The sequence below is a fragment of the Lygodium microphyllum genome, chromosome 1 (assembly GCF_053477565.2).
Source record: "Lygodium microphyllum isolate KBCC chromosome 1, Lygodium_microphyllum_v1.1.10, whole genome shotgun sequence".
Taxonomy (NCBI): Eukaryota; Viridiplantae; Streptophyta; class Polypodiopsida; order Schizaeales; family Lygodiaceae; genus Lygodium; species Lygodium microphyllum.
Window position 1 is genome coordinate 106,857,547 of NC_141135.1, and position 20,553 is coordinate 106,878,099.

The following is a 20,553-nucleotide window of genomic DNA, read 5'->3' on the forward strand; positions in this document are numbered from 1 at the left end:
GATTGTCCTTGAGACAATGAGGTCTCCTAAGCTATATGCAAAAATGAAGAAGTGTGCATTCTTCAAGCGTCAGATTGAATATCTGGGATTCATAGTATCATCAGAAGGAATATCAGTAGACCCAGCCAAGGTCAGAGATGTGCTTGAATGGGCAATACCAGTATCCGTCAAGGAGATACGTAGCTTTCTTGGATTGACAGGATGGTATAGGGTCTTCATCAAAAACTATGCTTTGATTGCAGCACCTCTTACAGACTTACTAAAGAAGCAGACTTCCATTACATGGTCAACTTTCGAACAAAATAGCTTCGACAAATTGAAGAAAAGTTTGGTATCAACACCTATTCTAAAACTTCCTGACCTCAATAAGGAGTTCGAGGTAGTAACTGATGCTAGCATTCTTGCCTTGGGGTGTGTACTTATGCAGGAAGGTCATCCAGTAGCATACTCTTCAAGGAAATTGAAGAGCCATGAAAAGAATTATGCCACGCATGATCTGGAATTACTAGCTGTCATCCATGCTCTAAAGCTTTGGAGACACTACCTGTTGGGTAACAAGTTTACTCTAGTAACCGATCATAAGAGTCTCAAATGGATTTTTACCCAGAACGAGCTCAACATGAGGCAACGTCGGTGGATTGAAGTATTGGAGGAATATGATTTTGAAATCAAGTTCTGACCAGGGAAAGAGAATGTAGTTGCCGATGCACTCAGTCGCAAGGCATTCCTGGGGGGCTCTGGCCGTAAATCCCTTGCTTTTCGGGTCTTGCACAAGAGGCTAACGTAACTCGGGATTGGATCTCGAGGCTCGCATACTAGTTGACGGGCGAAACATTCCTTGGGAGTGCCGGGTGGAGTTTTCTAGACATCCTTTCCGATGGACTGCTAAGACGTGTCCTAGATGATACTAGGGGATACGTTACAAAAGGGCTAACCCTAAGGGCTTCAATGTTTGTTGATTTTTACTTGGTGATATTAACAAAAGATCTGATATGGTATTGTTAGATTATTGAAATATGATTGTTTTGCTAGATTATTGAAATATGATTGTTTTCAATTCTCATTTTGGAGCTGATCCACTAGCTCCTAAATATCATTTCTCATAATGTTGTTGTGTATTGCTTGCATAGCTACTCTCCATGCTGGATCAATAAGTGTTTCTTCCAAGTCTTCTCACTCATTTGCTTCTCTCATAATCTTAGCCCCAACCATCAAGGCCATATTGACTATGTGAGTAGAAGTTGTTCTTTGCTCCTCTATTTTCTGTGACCTCCTTGGTCCATCTATCCTTTTCTCAATATTTATAGGCATACGATTACAGCGATCATAGAGCTGCTAATTCATCCAACATGGCACAGGATTTTTGGTGGTGCAATTACAGGTTGGTGAATTTTCTCCTCATCATCCAAAGATGATGCTTCGTCCTCCTTAAGGGTAGAGACATCTCTTGGGATTGGCTCATACTGGACTACTTCATTGGATGCTAAGGTAAAAGAACTTATATTCTCCTCCTCCACTATATGTGCATGCTCCTTGAACACCATATCATGGCTCACTATATGATGTTCTTTGCCTCTTGCTCATACAATTTGTAAGCCTTTTGCTCATTACTATAACCTAATAAAATACATTTTGTGCTTTTTGGTTTTAACTTGTTCATATTATCCTTTGGAACATGTGGATAATATTCACATCCAAAATTTTAGAGTGCAAGATGGATGGTTTCTAACCAATATACGAGTTGTGAGGAGGTTTTTCCTTCAAAGCACTTGCATAACTTTGATTAAGATTGGGAGATATCAAAGAAGTGTGTTTAAAATGAGAAAAAGAAAATTACATGAAGGAGATGGATTCTCCCAAGAGTTTTATAGGACATTTTAGAAAACATGTAAAGATGATTTGTGTGTAGCTCTTAATGTATAACAAATGGGACTTTTTTGTCCAAAGCTATGAATGATGGTATTATAAAGCTAATCTCCACAAACACAAGGAAGCAAATGTGTAAAGACTAGAGACTAATCACCCTTCTCAATGCTTCCTACAAGATTCTTGCAAAAGGTGTTGGTGGCTAGAATTAAATTTTTGTTCTCGTTGTTTGAGGGAACACACAAGTTGCACTTTGGTTTTTTTTACCAAAAAAAAAAATCATGAGGCAATCCTGAATTTGATTTTAGATCTAGATTATGCCTTTCCTTTAGGCACAAACTCTATCATGATAAATCTCAACCTTAGATAAAGCTTATGATCATGTCAAATGGGATTTTGTCATCCTTGCACTAGAGAAAATGGGTTTGAATCTATCTTTTGCGGGATGTTTAAAGAACCTTATTTGTTAAGGTTAGGATAAATGCTATTGAAGTACAATGTTATTTGTCTATGTTTGAAGTTTATAATTGTTTTGCCGATGTTTCAAGTATAAAATTAGCATTAATAAGATATAAGTTTTGAGGCTATGAAATCAAGATTATCTTGGGATATTGCACACTTGAGTTTAAGAGATATTAGACTTTAAAAAAATAAATAGGTATTCATGCTATCGGATGGCAACTAGCATTAGATTGAAGTAGCACGTTTTATGGATAGCTCAAAAGATAATCTAGATGATGGAATATTGGGCCAATCCCCCCCTTCACCTATTAGGTAAGTTGGTAGTCTTGAAGCATGTTTTGCAATCTTATTGTCTCTTTGTAGCAATGGTGTTTCCCTTCACACCGTCATCTTGAGATTAGATCAAGATCTTTATAAATTTTTTGTGGAATAATGATTCATGCAATAATTGGCATTTTTCTCCTGGCCCCAAGTGCAAGCCGAAAAAATCGATTGGTGGTTTGATAGCATTAGATCCTTAGTGGATACACTCTCTCAAATTAGTCTTAAATGGTTGCAGAAGCTTCAAGGGTCAGAGTAGCACTGGGCAATTTAATGAGATCTTGGATCTCTTTGGCACTAGTAAAAAATAAATGTTGTCTTCGTTTGTAGTGGTTCAATCTCGGCTCAATAGACTTCTATTTTGGGAGGATAAAATTAGGATCAAGGTCTCAATGCAACTATTGATTGATGCATGGAATGACACTCTTTCTTAAATGGTTTGGGCCCCCCCATAAAAGGGGGATTCTTCTCTTAATTTATCTATTTGGTTTACTACAACTACTTTGGATAATAAAGCTTTTTTTTTGGCTCTGCCTCAGAAAGACTTTTAACCTTCATTGTAGAGGATTGATGGTTTGGAATGATATCTGGGATGCCAAAATCTTGATTAGATTCCTATGGAGATGATCAAGCAAAAGTTTTTCCTAAATGAGAAAGAATCACTTCGACGAGTTCAGGCTCTTTCAGGAGTGGCCATCTTCACCAAGAGTCAAAGTGGATTTTCCTTGGAATCAACTCTACATTGATGGGATTCTGGTTGTGATAAATGTCCACCCTATCCCAGATAATCCTAAAGAAGATTGGGTTAATGTTAATTACAGATTGAGACGTTGAGAGAGGTGGTAAAATTGAGATGCAATGTTACACTTATCAAATAAAGAAATACACCATACAACTTGGGGCATATTAATAAAATGATATAATGTATGTTTGGGGTGGACCGTCTTTTAAGGGCCAACCTACATCCAAGTATAGAGAAGACTTCGGTAAACTCTTGTATGGAAGGCAATCACTTGATATAGGCAGCAAAAAAGAGGGTTAAAAAAGGAAGGTGAGACATGCGTCTCACTTTGATATAGGATGCCCAAGTTTTACTAGACTTGTCGGTCCTCTACTTAGGAAGTCTAGTCTGAGTGTGGGAGTCGCGCTACCCTGTGACCAGTGGAGAGAGAGAGAGAGAGGAGAGAGAGAGAGAGAGAGAGAGAAGGGATCAGTCCTGTAGGAAGCACATTTCAGAGCACATGGAGAGGCTGCCAGGCGGCGGGATGTGACGCCAGGAGACGCGGCGGAGCTTCGGGTCGATGTCGCCGCGCCAGATGCTGAGGAGGCTGGCCGGGGCGGAGTCCTGCAGAATATCCCCGCTGCTGCAGACGGTGGCGTACACGCGGCCGCAGCCGGCGAGGGCCAGGACCAGCCGGTGCGCGCAGGCGAAGCGATCGGAGCGGCGGCCGGCGAGGAGGCGGCCCTCGAGGGGGCGCCACTCCTTGTGGACCGCGTCCAGCACAGTCAGGAGGCCGTCCCGCAGGTCCAGTTCCCCGGCCAGCACGTGGCTGCAAGGGGGCCCGCCGAACTCCCAGTCCCGCCACGCCCCCGCCGCCGCGTCGTACACGCGCCAGAAGCTTGCCAGCTCGCCCTTCGCCACGGAGCGGTACCCGAAGGCCAGCGCCTGCCGCTCACCGGCTACCGCCGCCAGCCCCGTGTAGGTGAACGACCGCGACGGCGTGACTCGCGGCAGGACCTCCCACGCGTCGCGGTCGACGTCGTAGACCTCCGGCAGCGGCTCCGGCGTCCAAACCTCCCTGTCCTCCGCCTCGTCTTCTTCCGAGCCCTCCAGCTGTTGCGAGCGGATTGCTGCGGGGCGGCGCCGCGGGTCGTCCTCCTCTTCCGAGTTTCCGGCCAGTTGTCGTGAGGCGACTGGCCGCGCGGCGCGCTGCTTGTTGTGCGACGACGCTCCCCCCACTGCGTATATCTTCCGGCCGACGGCCTTGCAAAGGAAGAGAGACTTGGCGGTGTGCATCCTGGCCGCCCTCTGCCACCGCCACAGGCCGCCCCCGACGTCCAGCACGTGCACGTCGGCGCTTACCACATTCGTGCTGGGATCCCAGCCCCCCATCACGTACACTTTCCTCCCCACGCTCGCCGCCCCGCAGTCGTGCAGCACCCTCAGCGGCCTCCTTGCCCCTGGCACCGGGGGCAGCGCCCTCCACCTGCAATTCCCGGCCTCCCCGTCCTCCTCCAGTATCGACACGCACTGCGGCTGCAGCATCATACTACCTTTCACCCTTACCATCGCCTGACCCCCGCCATTGTACCCCGACTGCTTATTCATCTGATGCACCACAATCAAGCCCCCGATCGCCTCCCTCCCCTGCGCCTGCCTCGTCAGCGCGCAGTACCTTTCCGGCCTCTCCAGCGCCCGCCGCCACGCCTTGCTCACAGCCCTCACCCTCGGCCGCGTGTGCCATGGAAGCCTCGGTATCAAGCAGTCCGCCACCACACTGTTCGGAAGCCCCGGTATCAGCAGCTTCTCGTCGTCGTCGTCGATCTGATCAAGCTGATCACATTCCGGTCGCCAATTCCCATGATGAACTAAAGCTGGAGCGGTTTCTGTGAGCCGGCGCTTCGAAGAACGCTGCATCAGCACAGCCTCTTCACCGATCTCGGCGGCAAGCAGCGTGCGATTGTGAGCTAGCTTGCTGCTGGACAGAGTTCTTCACTGATCACGGCGCAAGTATAGTGGCACGATGAGAGGGCAATCAGCTCATATAGCTGCTAGCTGCTGACAATTCAATGGAAGTGAATCGCGATAGCCTAATGGATTGCTAGTGAAGCTGAGTCCTTTAAACTGAGAGTAATACAGGCTATATTGATCACAGATTCACAGGTAGCTTTTGCGCACCAAGCTGATTATCTACTCCTGTCGGCAAGTAACATGTGTTGCGAATGGAATGGCAGCTACTCCCCCCCTCGAGTACAATCAGGACGATCCAAAATGTGTCCATATAATAAAGCTTCAATGGTGATCAAAGAAAACAGGGTTTCGAATTAGGAAAGGCATGTGGGCTATTGTGAACGACTGTCAACAAGTGGGATCATCTAATTTGTAGACAGGGTAAAAGGAAAGGTTGATGATTTTAATGTGATGACGGACAGCTCGTATTCACATTTGATTCGGATTGTCTCCCCCCTCGCAGGATTCTGGCATGTGCGTTTTTTAGGCATATATCTGTGTGCGTCTTGTAGGAGCCTTCTGCGCAGCTGCAGCTGCCCATCTGGACTCACGAGTCACGAGTCTCTTTCCCCCCGTCTCTCTCTCTCTCGCGTCCGAAAAAGGTCTGTCGCGACTCTTACCTACTGTCTCTCCCATGAAGTGAGTGCGTGAAAACGTTGATGTCACTCGAAACGTCATTAGCAATACGTCAAAGTCTAAAAAGGGCTTGATGAGTTGGTCGCGTATAGAAAAACTCTTAACTCCCGAGTCCCTGTAGATAAACTCTTAACTCCCACATTGTTTTTTCCTAAAATGCAAATAGTATTGATATTTCTATCAGAAAGTAATATTTACATCTGCATCTCTAGGATGCTCGAGGTTTTAGCCAAAAAGGCTATTGCCTTGTCCTTACATAACTCTTTGGTTTCTTCAACATTTTCAAACTTACCTTGTACACATGGGCTCTCTTCCTCATCTTCCCTAAAGGGTGGATACTTCCCTCACTACCTCTTCATGTACCTTGCTGGTCTGCATTCTACTAGCTTTGGCCCTTACCACTCTATTCCTATTGGCCCAAATGGCTTTGAGAGTTATGGCTCTAACTATGTTCCATAACTTCAAAGTCTCTTCATTCCATTTCCCTTTGTCACCAAACAGAGATGTCTTCATCCTTACATCCGCACTTAGTCCTGCTCGATTGAGCCTTGTTTGACTCCTCCCCAAATAGCTTGTGTTGTTGCGCAGTGCCAGAGCACATGCAACATGGACTCCTTGTTCTTAGCACACATCCTACAAAGACTACCTATATTCTTCAATCATAAACTTGCCCAATCTATCTTTGGTTGGTAGCTTTCTAGTGCACACTTTCCAAAGCTAGTTTGGGAGTTGTTGCTCCTATTCTTCCTTGAGAGCTAAGAAAGCTTCCACCTTTCAAGCTTCAAAATCCTTCCTTCCACTCGCTTGTAGGGCTTCTCTCCCTCTCTTGGTTATGAAGCGCTTAAGGACTAGTTCTTTACAGACTTGCCAAGTGGGCCATGCTTCGGTCTTAATCTCCAGTGCCTTCTTTAAACACTCCATCTTTGGTTGAGTTAGCCTATATGCCTCCATGAGCTCCTCAACTTGCTTGAATTCTTCCCACTTCAGGCTCTATACATCTTTCTACCTTATTAGACCCTTTTTGTATATAGCTATAATATTTCTGGCCATGTGAAGTCTCGGGAAAATAATAAGGTTGCTTTGAGGTTTGGGATGGGATAGTCTAAACTAATGCACTCTCTACTGAGCCCAAACGAGACACAACTTTACGAAACCGCGTATTTCTCATAGGAACCTCCTCTTGGGAGGAGGATAAGGGATAAATATGGCATTTAATGCAAAAAATTTTTACCTTTTCCCTCAGCCGAAGCATGGCTGAGGGAAGGGGATGGTGCTAAAATGGGTTAGTGTTGAGGTGGAGGGGAGGGATCACATGCAAGATCCACGTGGAGAGGGAGGCCTTACCCCCCCTCTTCCCATAAATACTCCTCTTCTAATGACGAGGAGAGGCGGAAGAGGGTGATACCCATAGTTCGTGAGGGAGACGACTGCAACAACTGCTGCCGTGTGGAGGACAAATTGTTGTGCCGTGGAGGGAAGGGCGAGGAGATAAGAGGCTACGGCCCTTCTACGCATGTCACTGGCCCCCTGTTAGCTGTTGCAGGGCCCTTGAGGCCGCCGACTGGAAGCTCCTCCCTCCTCGGTCAATAACGCTGCACACCCCTCCTCTGGGCCTTCGGCCATAGTTGCCAGATGCTGCCTGGGCCCTCCGAACGGCGCTGTCCCCCTGCCTTCTGCTGAAATGATAGCCGTGGGCTGACGTACTGCGCCGCCACCCAAGCGGACGTCTCAGCCTACCTCCCCCCCTGTCCTGTTGAACGGGCCCTGGGCCACGATCTTAACCACCCCCTCTGATTACCTGCCATGCACTGAAACGGCCTCGGACTACCACAATCGTAACCACACGCCCCCCATTTTTCGTGGGGCCCCATGAGAAAGAGTAAGAAGAGGGGAAGTAGAGGGAGAGAAGGAGAAGAAGAGAAGGAGTAGGAAAGAAGTAGAGGGTGGGAAAAGATACAGAAGAGAAAGAGAGGAGTGAAGGAGAAAGAGTAGTGTGAAAGAAGGAATAGGGTGGGAAAAGATAAAGAAGAGAAAGAGAGGAGTGAAGGAGAAAGAGTAGGGTGAAGGAAGGAATAGGGTGGGAAAAGATAAAGAAGAGTAAGAGAGGAGTAAAAGAGGAAGAGTAGAGAAGGAATAGAGGGAGGTAGAAGAGAAAAAAAAGAGAGAAAAAGAGGAGTGAAGGAGGAAGAGTAGGGAAGGAGAAGGAAAAAGGTAGAGGAAGTGCAAGAAAAGAGAATAATTTCCTTCTATACCTTTTACCCCAAGCCCTAAGTTCTCCAAAGGTTCATGTGGTTACAAAACCACACTCACCCATAAAATTTTTGCCAAGTATATACCCTATAGGGCCTTCTTAGGCTTTATAAATCTTTTCCTCTCCGAAGAAGCTAAGAACCTAAAGGTCCTATCATTCCTTCTCGTGATCAACCATTTAAACGGCACCTTGCCTCGAAAGAAATCCGGAAGAAAGAGTAAAAGCTACCTTCACGTTCAAACTGCGATGCCGCCTAAGAAAGTCCAAGGAGTAGCTGCGGGAGGGTCATCTCCTGGTATCCATGTGGATATCTCACCCCAAAACCAGGTTTTTCCTTCTTGGCTTTAAATCGGTTTTAAGTCAATCATGTAGAGGGAAATTGTTAGGGATAGGATATATTTTTTCGAGTTATTTACAATGAAGGAGTTTAGTTTAATTGAACAAATGATAATGTATAGAACATAGTTTCCTTCGAATAGCATCATGCATTATAACGAATTACGAGCAAGATTATCTACTTACTATAGTAGTATATTTCAGTTAAATCCTGAAGGTATAAAAATTGTATCTTGCACCATTAGGCCTATTCCTTTTTGCAACGAATCATTGTAAATGATTAAATTCATGAAAGGTTTCTTTCGTTGCTCAAATTACTAGGAAGTTATCATTGCTAATTGCATATCTTAGCAAGGAAATGATTGTTATTTGGCATGAGTTTCGTCTGCAAAAGGAAGATTAAATTGAATTGTACCGACTGAAAAATCAATTATCACAAGGATAACAAAACCGTGACGAGGTGATCAATATTACCTTCCAAAAGATAACCAAACCAATCTAAACTTAGAAATACCATGCTGCAAAAATATGCCTTGGAAATGATTTAAAGACCAAAGAAATGTTTATACCTTAAGCACTTGACTACTTTCCTTATTGTAGGGTCAATAAATTCGTAACGATAAAGGACTAGGGTTTGTCCCTGAGGTTCTTAAAAAGAAACCCTAGGTTCGACATACGTCAGCTTAAAGAAACTAAAACGGATTATTTCAACGCAGGACTTGGGCAGCAAGTACGAAGTCATGTAGTCTTGTGACTGATTCAACCTCAACAAGGATGGCAGATCCTTACTCAAGTTATCTTGCAAATGGATATATTCTTGGATATCCTTCTAAATAAGGAAAGTTATAAACCGGAAACTAAAGTATCTAATGAACTTTAGGGTTGACCAAGTCCGGTTAATAAGGTACACCATAGCCCGGAATATAAAGGATCTTGCCAAGTTACAAGACATCTTGGAAACGAGTGCTGATACACTCAAAAGGAAAGAATAATTCCTTAGCAGTTTGCCAAACAACCCGGTCGATTTAATGGAAATGTTTGTGCTTGCTAGAGATTTTTTAGCACTGTTTGAATTATGAATTACAAATTAAATGAATACCTATACTTCAAGTTGAAGACATGAAAGGAGAGGCAATTTCAGTTACCCCCGACTGCCTGCCTGACCCTAACCAAGGGGGTTGTTGACTGCACCGGGAACGTGGACCAAACCCGCTGCGAGAGGTCTCTCCGTTGAGCTCTACTTGGAGCACGAGGACGCTTGGGTGCCAGGGGGGCTCTGGCCGCCGTAAATCCCTCGCCTTCCAGGTCTTGCACAAAAGGCTAACGTGACTCGGGATTGGATCTTGAGGCCCACATACTAGTCTACGGGCAGAAGCTTGGAATAGTGATCACTGTGCATTACTGAATAGCCTTCGGGCAGATTATGGACAAGCCTACAGGCAAAACTCCTTGTATTTCAAAGATAAAATGATGAAATGTTAATAAAGAACTTGTTTGATATTGTTTTTCTATGTCATGTGACAAGATTACGTGAAGGAACCAGTGCTTAACGGGTTAATTAAAGAAGCTGATTGTTATATGTCAAATTAATGTGTTAGATAATTACATAACTAAAACAAACCGAGGAAAGTGCGGAGGATGGGCCATGGGTCCGTCCTACAGTTGGGTGGTCCTGGTTAGCCGAGAACTTTTCTCAAAATCTCGAAGAACAGTGGGATGATCGTCAAAGAAAACAAATAACGGAAGCGATGACCTAGGATTATGCCTTTACCGATTTACGTTGTTTTAGGGGAACGGAATGGGACTATGCCTTATGGCAGAGAGGTTGAGCTTTGCACCCCTCTCGTTTCCCATTTTCCTTGAACCAAGTGCAACGTAAATCCGCTTCGGATCTGGCGTTTCTGCGTAAAGCAGTACGCTTGGGTCTGATGCTAGTTGTTGTTAGATAATGACCAATCAGGATAACCCTAATTCCGGATGATCCTAAGTGGGAATGGCTAGGATACTTCCGTTGCGTGGCAGACGCGGAATGACCTAGATCGCAAATCCCGTAACATTCCATGGGAGTACCGGGCGAAGCTTTCTAGACATTCTTTCCGATGGACTGCTAAGACGTGTCCTGGATGATACGAAGAGGACGTGTTACAGTTGATATCAGAGCCAACCAACAACGGAATTGTTTTTATGAGATCTCAATAAAATGAAGTAAAGAAATTGTTGCTATCCAAACATTTCCTTACCTTCAATGCTATCTTGCAGAGTTACGAAGCGTGGAACAAGTTTTTGGTATTTCGGGTCATGTTTATGACTGCAATGCATTCTCCGCTTTATAGACAAAGAATTGGGATGATGAACATCCTGGAGCAGATTTATAATCCATCACCTCTTTATATAGAACGAAGATGGACGGGGTCTTCTGGAATCTACTATATAGCCATCCACCGATTTGCTTATCTACAAACCAACCTAAAGAGGATCAAGTGGTTGGAAGACTTGAAAGTCGTGAAGCTGTTCGTTTTTGTGGAAGCTCACGTAAATTTGACTTTACATATCCAAGGTCGAAGGGTTGAGATTAACTCATATGTATATGAGGAAGTAACCCGTGTAATCCCCGCTGACAGGATTAAAGTGTTGGGCCGCCATGAGAAGTATGGATTCCAACGGAAAGGGTATCCTGAACTTCCAATGACTTATCGATTCCTAAAGATCCATGACCCAAAACCCTACTATTACTCAGTTCCTGTAGATAAATGCAATACAATGTTGTTCTCCCCAAACTAAATGTAACGATTGGCTTATCATCACATGAAACGTTGTATTTGAAAGGGCTATGCCCATGTAAATACAAATAAAGACTTCTTTTTATCAATATCTGGCTATGCATAAGAGCTGTTAAAAAAGATAAGTAGCTACATTGTTTACGAGATAGCTGAACTTAAAATGAAAGATAAGCTAACGTCGATTATCATATAATAACGTTAAGAAAACCTTTATTCAGGCACAACCCCAGGTACAGGTTCCAAATTTGCCTCCTACATCAAGTACTGTTGTGATCCAGGAGAAGAAATTCCTCCTCAAGCAGATAAAGCCACCCGAGTTTGATGGGAGAGGCAGGTTTGTTCAGGCTGATGCTGAAATTTGGATTGAATCCATGGAGGATTACTTTGAAGCAGCCGGTACTGCACCCACCAATCAGGCTATGCTCACCAAGTTAAAGCTCACCGGCGAAGCCAGACTTTGGTGGAAGCAATGGTGCAGGGATCAAGGGATTTCAAAGGGATCCGTTACCTAGGAGAAGCTGAAGAAAGCAATGCAAGGAAGATACTTACCACCTTCATATCGCACGCAGAAAATGGACGAGTTCTACGAGCTAAAACAGCTAGGACTCACTCTTGACGCATACTACTCTAAATTCGTCTCACTTTTAAAGTATGCGCCACAGATGGACATGACGCAGTAGGTGTCCAAATTTTGTGCGGGCTTAAATCCACCATTAAATACCCGTCTCGAATCTATGTGTCCATCAGATCTTCAGGATGCACTCATTCGAGCGGCGCCTATAATTCAGAAGGTGCAAGCTAGACCAAGGGGTAACAAAACTTGGTCTTATAATGACCCGAACAGAGGTGCATTCAGACCTCAAATGAAGAGAGTTCAAGGTCATAATCAGGGACAAAGAAAGAAAGTAAGGACAAATAATGTCAACAACTTTGTTCCTACTCAAAGTAATGGCCGAAACCTCCATTGTTTCCACTGCAACGGATTCGGTCACTTCAAGAGGCAATGTCCCAAGCTCAGCGGAGGACATCGCCAAACGCCTTTCCAAGGAGCAGGCCGCGATCAAGGAGCCGCTACCCGTGGAAGAGGAAGAACCGCCTGCATTGCCAATAGGCAAAGATGCGAAGAAGAAGAAGAGGAAGATCCGACCATGGAAGCAGAATTCGAAAGAGCGATAGTCCATGCCGCTTTACATAAGAAAGGGCCGAATCGCCAATTCTCGGTGATTCAGATACCGTCGGGCTATCAAGGTAAAGGTTTCAAAACCTTGATTGATTGTGGCAGTACACATTCCTTTATCTCACCAGCATGTGCAAAAAGATTAGGAATAGCCATAGTAGAAGCACCTACCCTGCTTGTGGAATTGACAAATGGTCGTGAGGTAACTTGTACCAGGAAAACTACTAAGGTGGAATTCTTTCTAGGAGGAAAGAAGACCTCAGTCAAATTCAGAGTCATGAATTTAGGTATCCATGAGTGTCTACTCGGAATGGATTGGCTTAAGCCCAACGACGCCCACATTCACTGTGGAAAGGGTCAAGTTTCTTTTCGAAACTCTGAAAGGGAATTTGTCACAACTCAAAGTGAGGGAGGAGTGCCAAGAATCCAATTGGCCAAAGTATCTCGAATCATAAAAGGAGTTAGAAAAGGATTACCCGTTTACCCAATCAAACTCAACAAGTTAGATCAAAAGCAAGAGTCTCATGAAGGACCTTCTTGGCTAAAGGAATACGCTGACGTATTTCCTGAAGAATTGACTGAACTTCCGCCTCAAAGAGAAGTAGATCATGAGATTAGGTTAGTACCTAGAGCTGCGCCAATTGCAAAGAGACCTTATAGAATGTCCATACCAGAAGCAATAGAGTTGGAGGAACAACTCAAGCAACTGTTAGATCAGGGCTACATCCGGCCTAGCAATTCACCGTGGGGAGCTCCAGTACTATTCCAAAAAAAGAAAGATGGGACACTTCGACTATGTATTGATTACTAAGGGTTGAACCAATCAACAGTCAAGAACAAGTATCCCATTCCTAGAATAGATGAGCTTCTTGATCGTCTTCAGGGTGCAAAGATCTTTTCCAAGATTGATCTCAGGTCAGGTTACTATCAGATAAGGATCAAGGAAGAAGATATCCCAAAGACGGCCTTCAATACAAGATATGGGCATTTGAGTTCCTGGTTATGTCATTCGGGCTTACAAATGGACCTACCACCTTCAATAGATTAATGCAGGATATTTTTAGACCATATCTTGATTATTTCGTGCTTGTCTTCTTCGATGATACTTTAGTCTATTCTAAACAGGAAGAAGACCATGAACGTCAACTTCGGATTGTCCTTGAGACAATGAGATCACATAAGCTGTATGCAAAAATGAAGAAGTGTGCATTCTTCAAGCGTCAGATTGAATACCTGGGATTCATAGTATCATCAGAAGGAATATCAGTAGACCCAGCCAAGGTCAGAGATGTGCTTGAATGGCCAATACCAGTATCCGTCAAAGAGATACGTAGCTTTCTTGGATTGATAGGATGATATAGGGTCTTCATCAAAAACTATGCTTTGATTGCAGCACCTCTTACGGATTTACTAAAGAAGCAAACTTCCATTACATGGTCAACTTCCGAACAAAATAGCTTCGACAGATTGAAGCAAAGTTTGGTATTAGCACCTATTCTAAAACTTCCTGACCTCAATAAGGAGTTCGAGGTAGTAACTGATCCTAGCATTCTTGCCTTGGGGTGTGTACTTATGCAAGGTCATCCAGTAGCATACTCTTCAAGGAAATTGAAGAGTCATGAAAAGAATTATGCCACACATGATCTGGAATTACTAACTGTCATCCATGCTCTAAAGCTTTGGAGACACTACCTATTGGGTAACAAGTTTACTCTAGTAACCGACCATAAGAGCCTCAAATGGATCTTTACCCAGAACGAGCTTAACATGAGGCAACGTCGGTGGATTGAAGTGTTGGAGGAATATGACTTTGAAATCAAGTACCGACCAGGGAAAGAGAATGTAGTTGCCGATGCACTTAGTCGCAAGGCATTCCTAAATTCCCTAATCTTGCAGAATCCATCAACGGCCAGATCTCTGGCTACAAAAGTATCTATGCTAAACAATCCAATACTTGAATTAGCTAGAGAGGAAGCATGCCATGATTTGGCCTACCAAACAATGCTAAAGGAAATATCTACCAAGGAGCAGAATCAAAAGTTGATAGCTAAGTATCATGAATTTTCCATTGATAATGGACTTGTCTACTACAGAACAAGGCTGTGTATACCAGCAAGCTAGTCACTTAATCAGAAGATAATGTGGGAAGCTCATGATTCCCCTTTCGTAGGACATCCTGGCTATGCTAAGACTCTTAATGCAGTTAGGAAGAGCTACCATTGGGAGAGGCTCAAAGGTGACGTTCTCAAATATGTCACTGAGTGTTTGTCTTGCCAACGTATCAAAGCCGAACATGTCTTGATACTAGGGAAACTACAACCGCTTGACATCCCTCAAATGAAATGGAAATTCATCAGTATGGATTTTGTTATAGGCTTACCCCAAGTACAGGGAGGATACAACTCCATCATGGTTGTGGTTGACATGCTTACTAAGGTTGCACACCTTATCCCAGTAAAGACAAACTATAAAGCCTCCGACATTGCAAGATTGCTTATCAAATAGATATTCAAGCTACATGGTTTACCCAAAAGAATCATTAGTGATCGAGATTCTCTCTTCACATCACACTTCTAGAGAGCTATCTTTGAAGCTATTGGGACTCAACTCTGTTTTAGCACCGCCTACCATCCCCAAACGGATGGCCAAACAGAGCGGTCTTCATTCACGTACGCCCTAAAAAGAGTTCTCTATCCCTAGGAGATTGCAAGAAGCTAAGTTCAAGGTATTGTGGGCCATACAAAATCCTCAAATGCCTAGGACCCAATGCTTATAGATTGCAACTCCCTGAGAACCTAAAGGTTCACAATGTATTCCATATCAGCCTATTAAAAAAATATGTACCCAACCCTAACCATGTACTTGATGACCAACAAATTGTAATGCCTAGTCAAGGAGTCCTTGAACTAAGGCCAGATAGGATCTTAGATGTTAGGGAGAGACAGTTAGGATCCAGAACCTTGAGAGAATATCTCGTCCAGTGGAAAGATTATCCCGAGGAGGATGCCACTTCGGTAGATGAAGGCACTCTCAACCATCAATATCCCCAGTTTATCTCGAGATGATGACATCTCGATTCCTCTAAGGGGGAGAGAATGTAATATTTCTGGCCATGTGAAGTCTCAGGAAAATAATAAGGTTGCTTTGAGGTTTGGGATGTGATAGTCTAAACCAATGCACTCTCCACTGAGCCCAAACGAGACACAACTTTACGAAACCGCGTATTTCTCATAGGAACCTCCTCTTGGGAGGAGGACAAGGGATAAATATGGCATTTAATGCAAATTTTTTTTACCTTTTCCCTCAGCCGAAGCATGGCTGAGGGAAGGGGATGGTGCTAAAATGGGTTAGTGTTGAGGTGGAGGGGAGGGATCACATGTAGGATCCACGTGGGGAGGGAGGCCTTACCCCCTCTCTTCCCATAAATACTCCTCTTCTAATGACGAGGAGAGGAGGAAGAGGGTGATACCCATAGTTCGTGAGGGAGACGACTGCAACAACTGCTGCCGTGTGGAGGACAAATTGTTGTGCCGTGGAAGGAAGGGCGAGGAGATAAGAGGCTACGGCCCTTCTACACATGTCACCGGCTCCCTGTTAGCTGCTGCAGGGCCCTTGAGGCCGCCGACTGGAAGCTCCTCCCTCCTCGGTCAATAACGCTGCACACCCCTCCTCTCGGCCTTCGGCCATAGTTGCCAGACGCTGCCTGGGCCCTCGGAACGGCGCTGTCCCCCTGCGTTTTGCTAAAATGATAGCCATGGGCTGACGTACTGCGCCGCCACCCAGGCGGATGTCTCAGCCTACCTCCCCCCCTGTCCTCTTGAACGGGCCCTGGGCCACGATCTTAACCACCCCCTCTGATTACCTGCCATGCACTGAAACAGCCTTGGACTACCACGATCGTAACCACACGCCCCCCCTTTTTCGTGGGGCCCCGTGAGAAAGAGTAAGAAGAGGGGAAGTAGAGGGAGAGAAGGAAAAGAAGAGAAGGAGTAGGAAAGAAGTAGAGGGTGGGAAAAGATAAAGAAGAGAAAGAGAGGAGTGAAGGAGAAAGAGTAGTGTGAAAGAAGGAATAGGGTGGGAAAAGATAAAGAAGAGAAAGAGAGGAGTGAAGGGGAAAGAGTAGGGTGAAGGAAGGAATAGGGTGGGAAAAGATAAAGAAGAGTAAGAGAGGAGTAAAAGAGGAAGAGTAGAGAAGGAATAGAGGGAGGTAGAAGAGAAAAAAAAGAGGGAAAAAGAGGAGTGAAGGAGGAAGAGTAGGGAAGGAGAAGGAAAAAGGTAGAGGAAGTGCAAGAAAAGAGAATAATTTCCTTCTATACCTTTTACCCCAAGCCCTACGTTCTCCAAAGGTTCATGTGGTTACAAAACCACACTCACCCATAAACTTTTTGCCAAGTATATACCCTATAGGGCCTTCTTAGGCTTTATAAATCTTTTCCTCTCCAAAGAAGCTAAGAACCTAAAGGTCCTATTATTCCTTCTCGTGATCAACCATTTAAATGGCATCTTGCCTCGAAAGAGAGACGGTGGAAATCCGGAAGAAAGAGTAAAAGCTACCTTCATGTTTGAACTACGATGCCTCCTAAGAAAGTCCAAGGAGTAGGTGCGGGAGGGTCATCTCCCGGTATCCATGTGGATATCTCACCCCAAAACCAGGTTTTTCCTTCTTGGCTTTGAATCGGTTTTAAGTCAATCATGTAGAGAGAAATTGTTAGGGATAGGATATATTTTTCTGAGTTATTTACAATGAAGGAGTTTAGTTTAATTGAACAAATGATAATGTATAGAACATAGTTTCCTTCGAATAGCATCATGCATTATAACGAATTACAAGCAAGATTATCTACTTACTATAGTAGTATATTTCAGTTAAATCCTGAAGGTATAAAAATTGTATCTTGTACCATTAGGCCTATTCCTTTTTGCAACGAATCATTGTAAATGATTAAATTCATGAAAGGTTTCTTTCGCTACTCAAATTACTAAGAAGTTATCATTGCTAATTGCATATCTTAGCAAGAAAATGATTGTTATTTGGCATGAGTTTCGTCTGCAAGGAAAAAGGAAGATTAAATTGAATTGTACCGACTGAAAAATCAATTATCACAAGGATAACAAAACCGTGACGAGGTGATCAATATTACCTTCCAAAAGATAACCAAACCAATCTAAACTTAGAAATACCATGCTGCAAAAATATGCCTTGGAAATGATTTAAAGACCAAAGAAACGTTTATACCTTAAGCACTTGACTACTTTCCTTATTGTAGGGTCAATAAATTCGTAACGATAAAGGACTAGGGTTTGTCCCTCAGGTTCTTAAAAAGAAACCCTAGGTTCGACATACGTCAGCTTAAAGAAACTAAAACGGATTATTTCAACGCAGGACTTGCGCAACAAGTACGAAGTCATGTAGTCTTGTGACTGATTCACAAGACGAAAGGGTAAACAACCTCAACAAGGATGGCATATCCTTACTCAAGTTATCTTGCAAATGGATGTATTCTTGGATATCCTTCTAAATAAGGAAAGTTATAAACCGGAAACTAAAGTATCTAATGAACTTTAGGGTTCACCAAGTCAGGTTAATAAGGTACGCCCTAACTCGGAATATAAAGGATCTCACCAAGTTACAAGACACCTTGGAAACGAGTGCTGATACACTCAAAAGGAAAGAATAATTCCTTAGCAGTTTGCCAAACAACACGGTCGATTTAATGGAAATGTTTGTGCTTGCTAGAGATTTTTTAGCATTGTTTGAATTATGAATTACAAATTAAATGAATACCTATACTTCAGGTTGAAGACCTGAAGGGAGAGGAAGTTTCAGTTACCCCCGACTGTCTACTTGACCCTAACCAAGGGGATTGTTGACCGTGCTAGGAACGTGGACCAAACCTGCCGCGAGAGGTCTCTCCGTTGAGCTCTACTTGGAGCAGGAGGACGCTTGGGTGCTAGGGGGGGCTCTGGCCGTAAATCCCTCGCCTTCCGGGTCCTACACAAGAGACTAACGTGACTCGGGATTGGATCTCGAGGCCCGCATACTAGTCTACGGGCAAAAGCTTGGAATAGTGATCACTGTGGATTACTGGATAGCCTTCTGGAAGATTATGGACAAGCCTATGGGCAGAACTCCTTGTATTTCAAAGATAAAATGATGAAATGTTAATAAAGAACTTGTTTGATATTGTTTTTCTATGTCATGTGATAAGATTACGTGAAGGAACCAGTGCTTAACGGGTTAATTAAAAAAGCTGATTGTTATATGTCAAATTAATGTGTTAGATAATTACATAACTAAAACAAACCGAGGAAAGTGCGGAGGATGGGCCATGGATCCATCCTACGGTTGGGTGGTCCCGGTTAGCCGGGAACTTTTCTCAAAATCTCGAAGAATAGTTGGATGATCGTCAAAGAAAACAAATAATGGAAGCGATGACCTAGGATTATGTCTTTACCGATTTACGCTGTTTTAGGGGAACGGAATGGGACTATGCCTTATGGCAAAGAGGTTGAGCTTTGCATCCCTCTCGTTTCCCATTCTCCTTGAACCAAGTGCAGCGTAAATCCGCTTCGGATCTGGCGTTTCTGCGTAAAGCAGTACGCTTGGGTCTGACGCTAGTTGCTGTTAGATAATGACCAATCAGGATAACCCTAATTCCGATCGATCCTAAGTGGGAACGGCCAGGATACTTCTGCTACGTGGCAGACGCGGAAAGACCTAGATCTCAAATCCTGTAACATTCCATGGGAGTGCCGGGCGAAGCTTTCTAGACATCCTTTCCAATGGACTGCTAAGACGTGTCCTGGATGATACCAAGAGGACATGTTACAATAGCCATTGATCTTTTCCAATCAGTTCTAGTAGGGGTTTTGTTTTTTTGATAGGCAAACGAGCTTAGCCATATGTGTTGCATAAGTGCCATATCCCTAGTTCTTGTAGGAATCTTGTCCCATTCCAAATGCTTCATGGTCTCTTTCAAGCTCTACAGAAGTGCATTTGTCGATGATGATTGGGTAATTGTGAACTTTATGTCAAGATTTAGCATGTCATACCATTCAAGGCTATTGCACTTGCCTCTCTCAAGCTTGGTGTGTGTGGCCATCTAGTGTTTCATGATTGTGTCCCACGGCCGTTCCTGCATCAGTCTTTTGAGCATACCAAAGGACAATTTGTTCACTTTGTCCCCCATCAAGTCTATTCCCATGCCTCCATCTGTTCTTATCGTGTTGAGTTGCTTCTAGGGAATAGCATGCCATATCTTCTTCTCTCCATAGCTCGAGACGAACTCTCTTGCGAGTCTCTCAATCTTTTCCCAACCAGCTTTTTGGAGGGATTGGTTGTAGCTATAAATGTTGCTATTGGCAAGATGATGGAATTAATGATAATAATCTTTCCACTAAGGCTCATGGGCTCATTCTGAATGGTTTTGATTTTGTTCTCCACCTTGGCTTTGAGCCAATGGAATCTTTGTTTTTCTTTGAGGCCTATGCCCATTGGGTAGCCTAAGTACCTAAAAACTTGGTTTAGGTTGATCTTCTTAAAGTCATATGATTATAGATCCTTCTCTTACGTCAGCGAGATGATCATCATCTCTATCTTCTTTACCAATCCATTCGGCAAGGGAATCTCTTGAGGGATCCTTCCTTGATTCTAAAATCAATCATCCTAAGTTGTGGATCTATTATTATAGAGAATAGGAGTGGTGCCAATAGGCATTCTTGGTGTGTTGACCTATTTAGCTGGAATGGAGGGGATATTAGGATATTAACATTTACTGCAAACTGATGCATTGACAAACAAACCACTTCTCATTTTGCTAAAGGGTCACCCAAAACCCATCTTGTCGATTGTGGCTAGAATGAAGTCCCCTCTAATTCTATTGTAAGCTTTGTCCATATCCATTTCGTATGCAAAAATTGCCTTTTGTGTTGTAGTGCCCAATCCATAGAGATTGCGAGGTTGAGTATAGTATCATGTACTATGCGCTTCCCA

The 20,553-nt window shown here is 43.9% G+C and overlaps 1 protein-coding gene across 1 annotated transcript; it reads right to left on the bottom strand.

The window, feature by feature from the left end:
* Positions 1-3,280: 3,280 nt before the first annotated feature.
* On the bottom strand, positions 3,281-5,797 carry LOC148041507 (F-box/kelch-repeat protein At2g44130-like). The gene has a single exon (XM_087680330.1). It carries the CDS (start codon positions 5,285-5,287, stop codon positions 3,860-3,862), a length of 1,428 nt encoding a protein of 475 aa, XP_087536456.1. The 5' UTR covers positions 5,288-5,797; the 3' UTR covers positions 3,281-3,859.
* Positions 5,798-20,553: the final 14,756 nt, after the last annotated feature.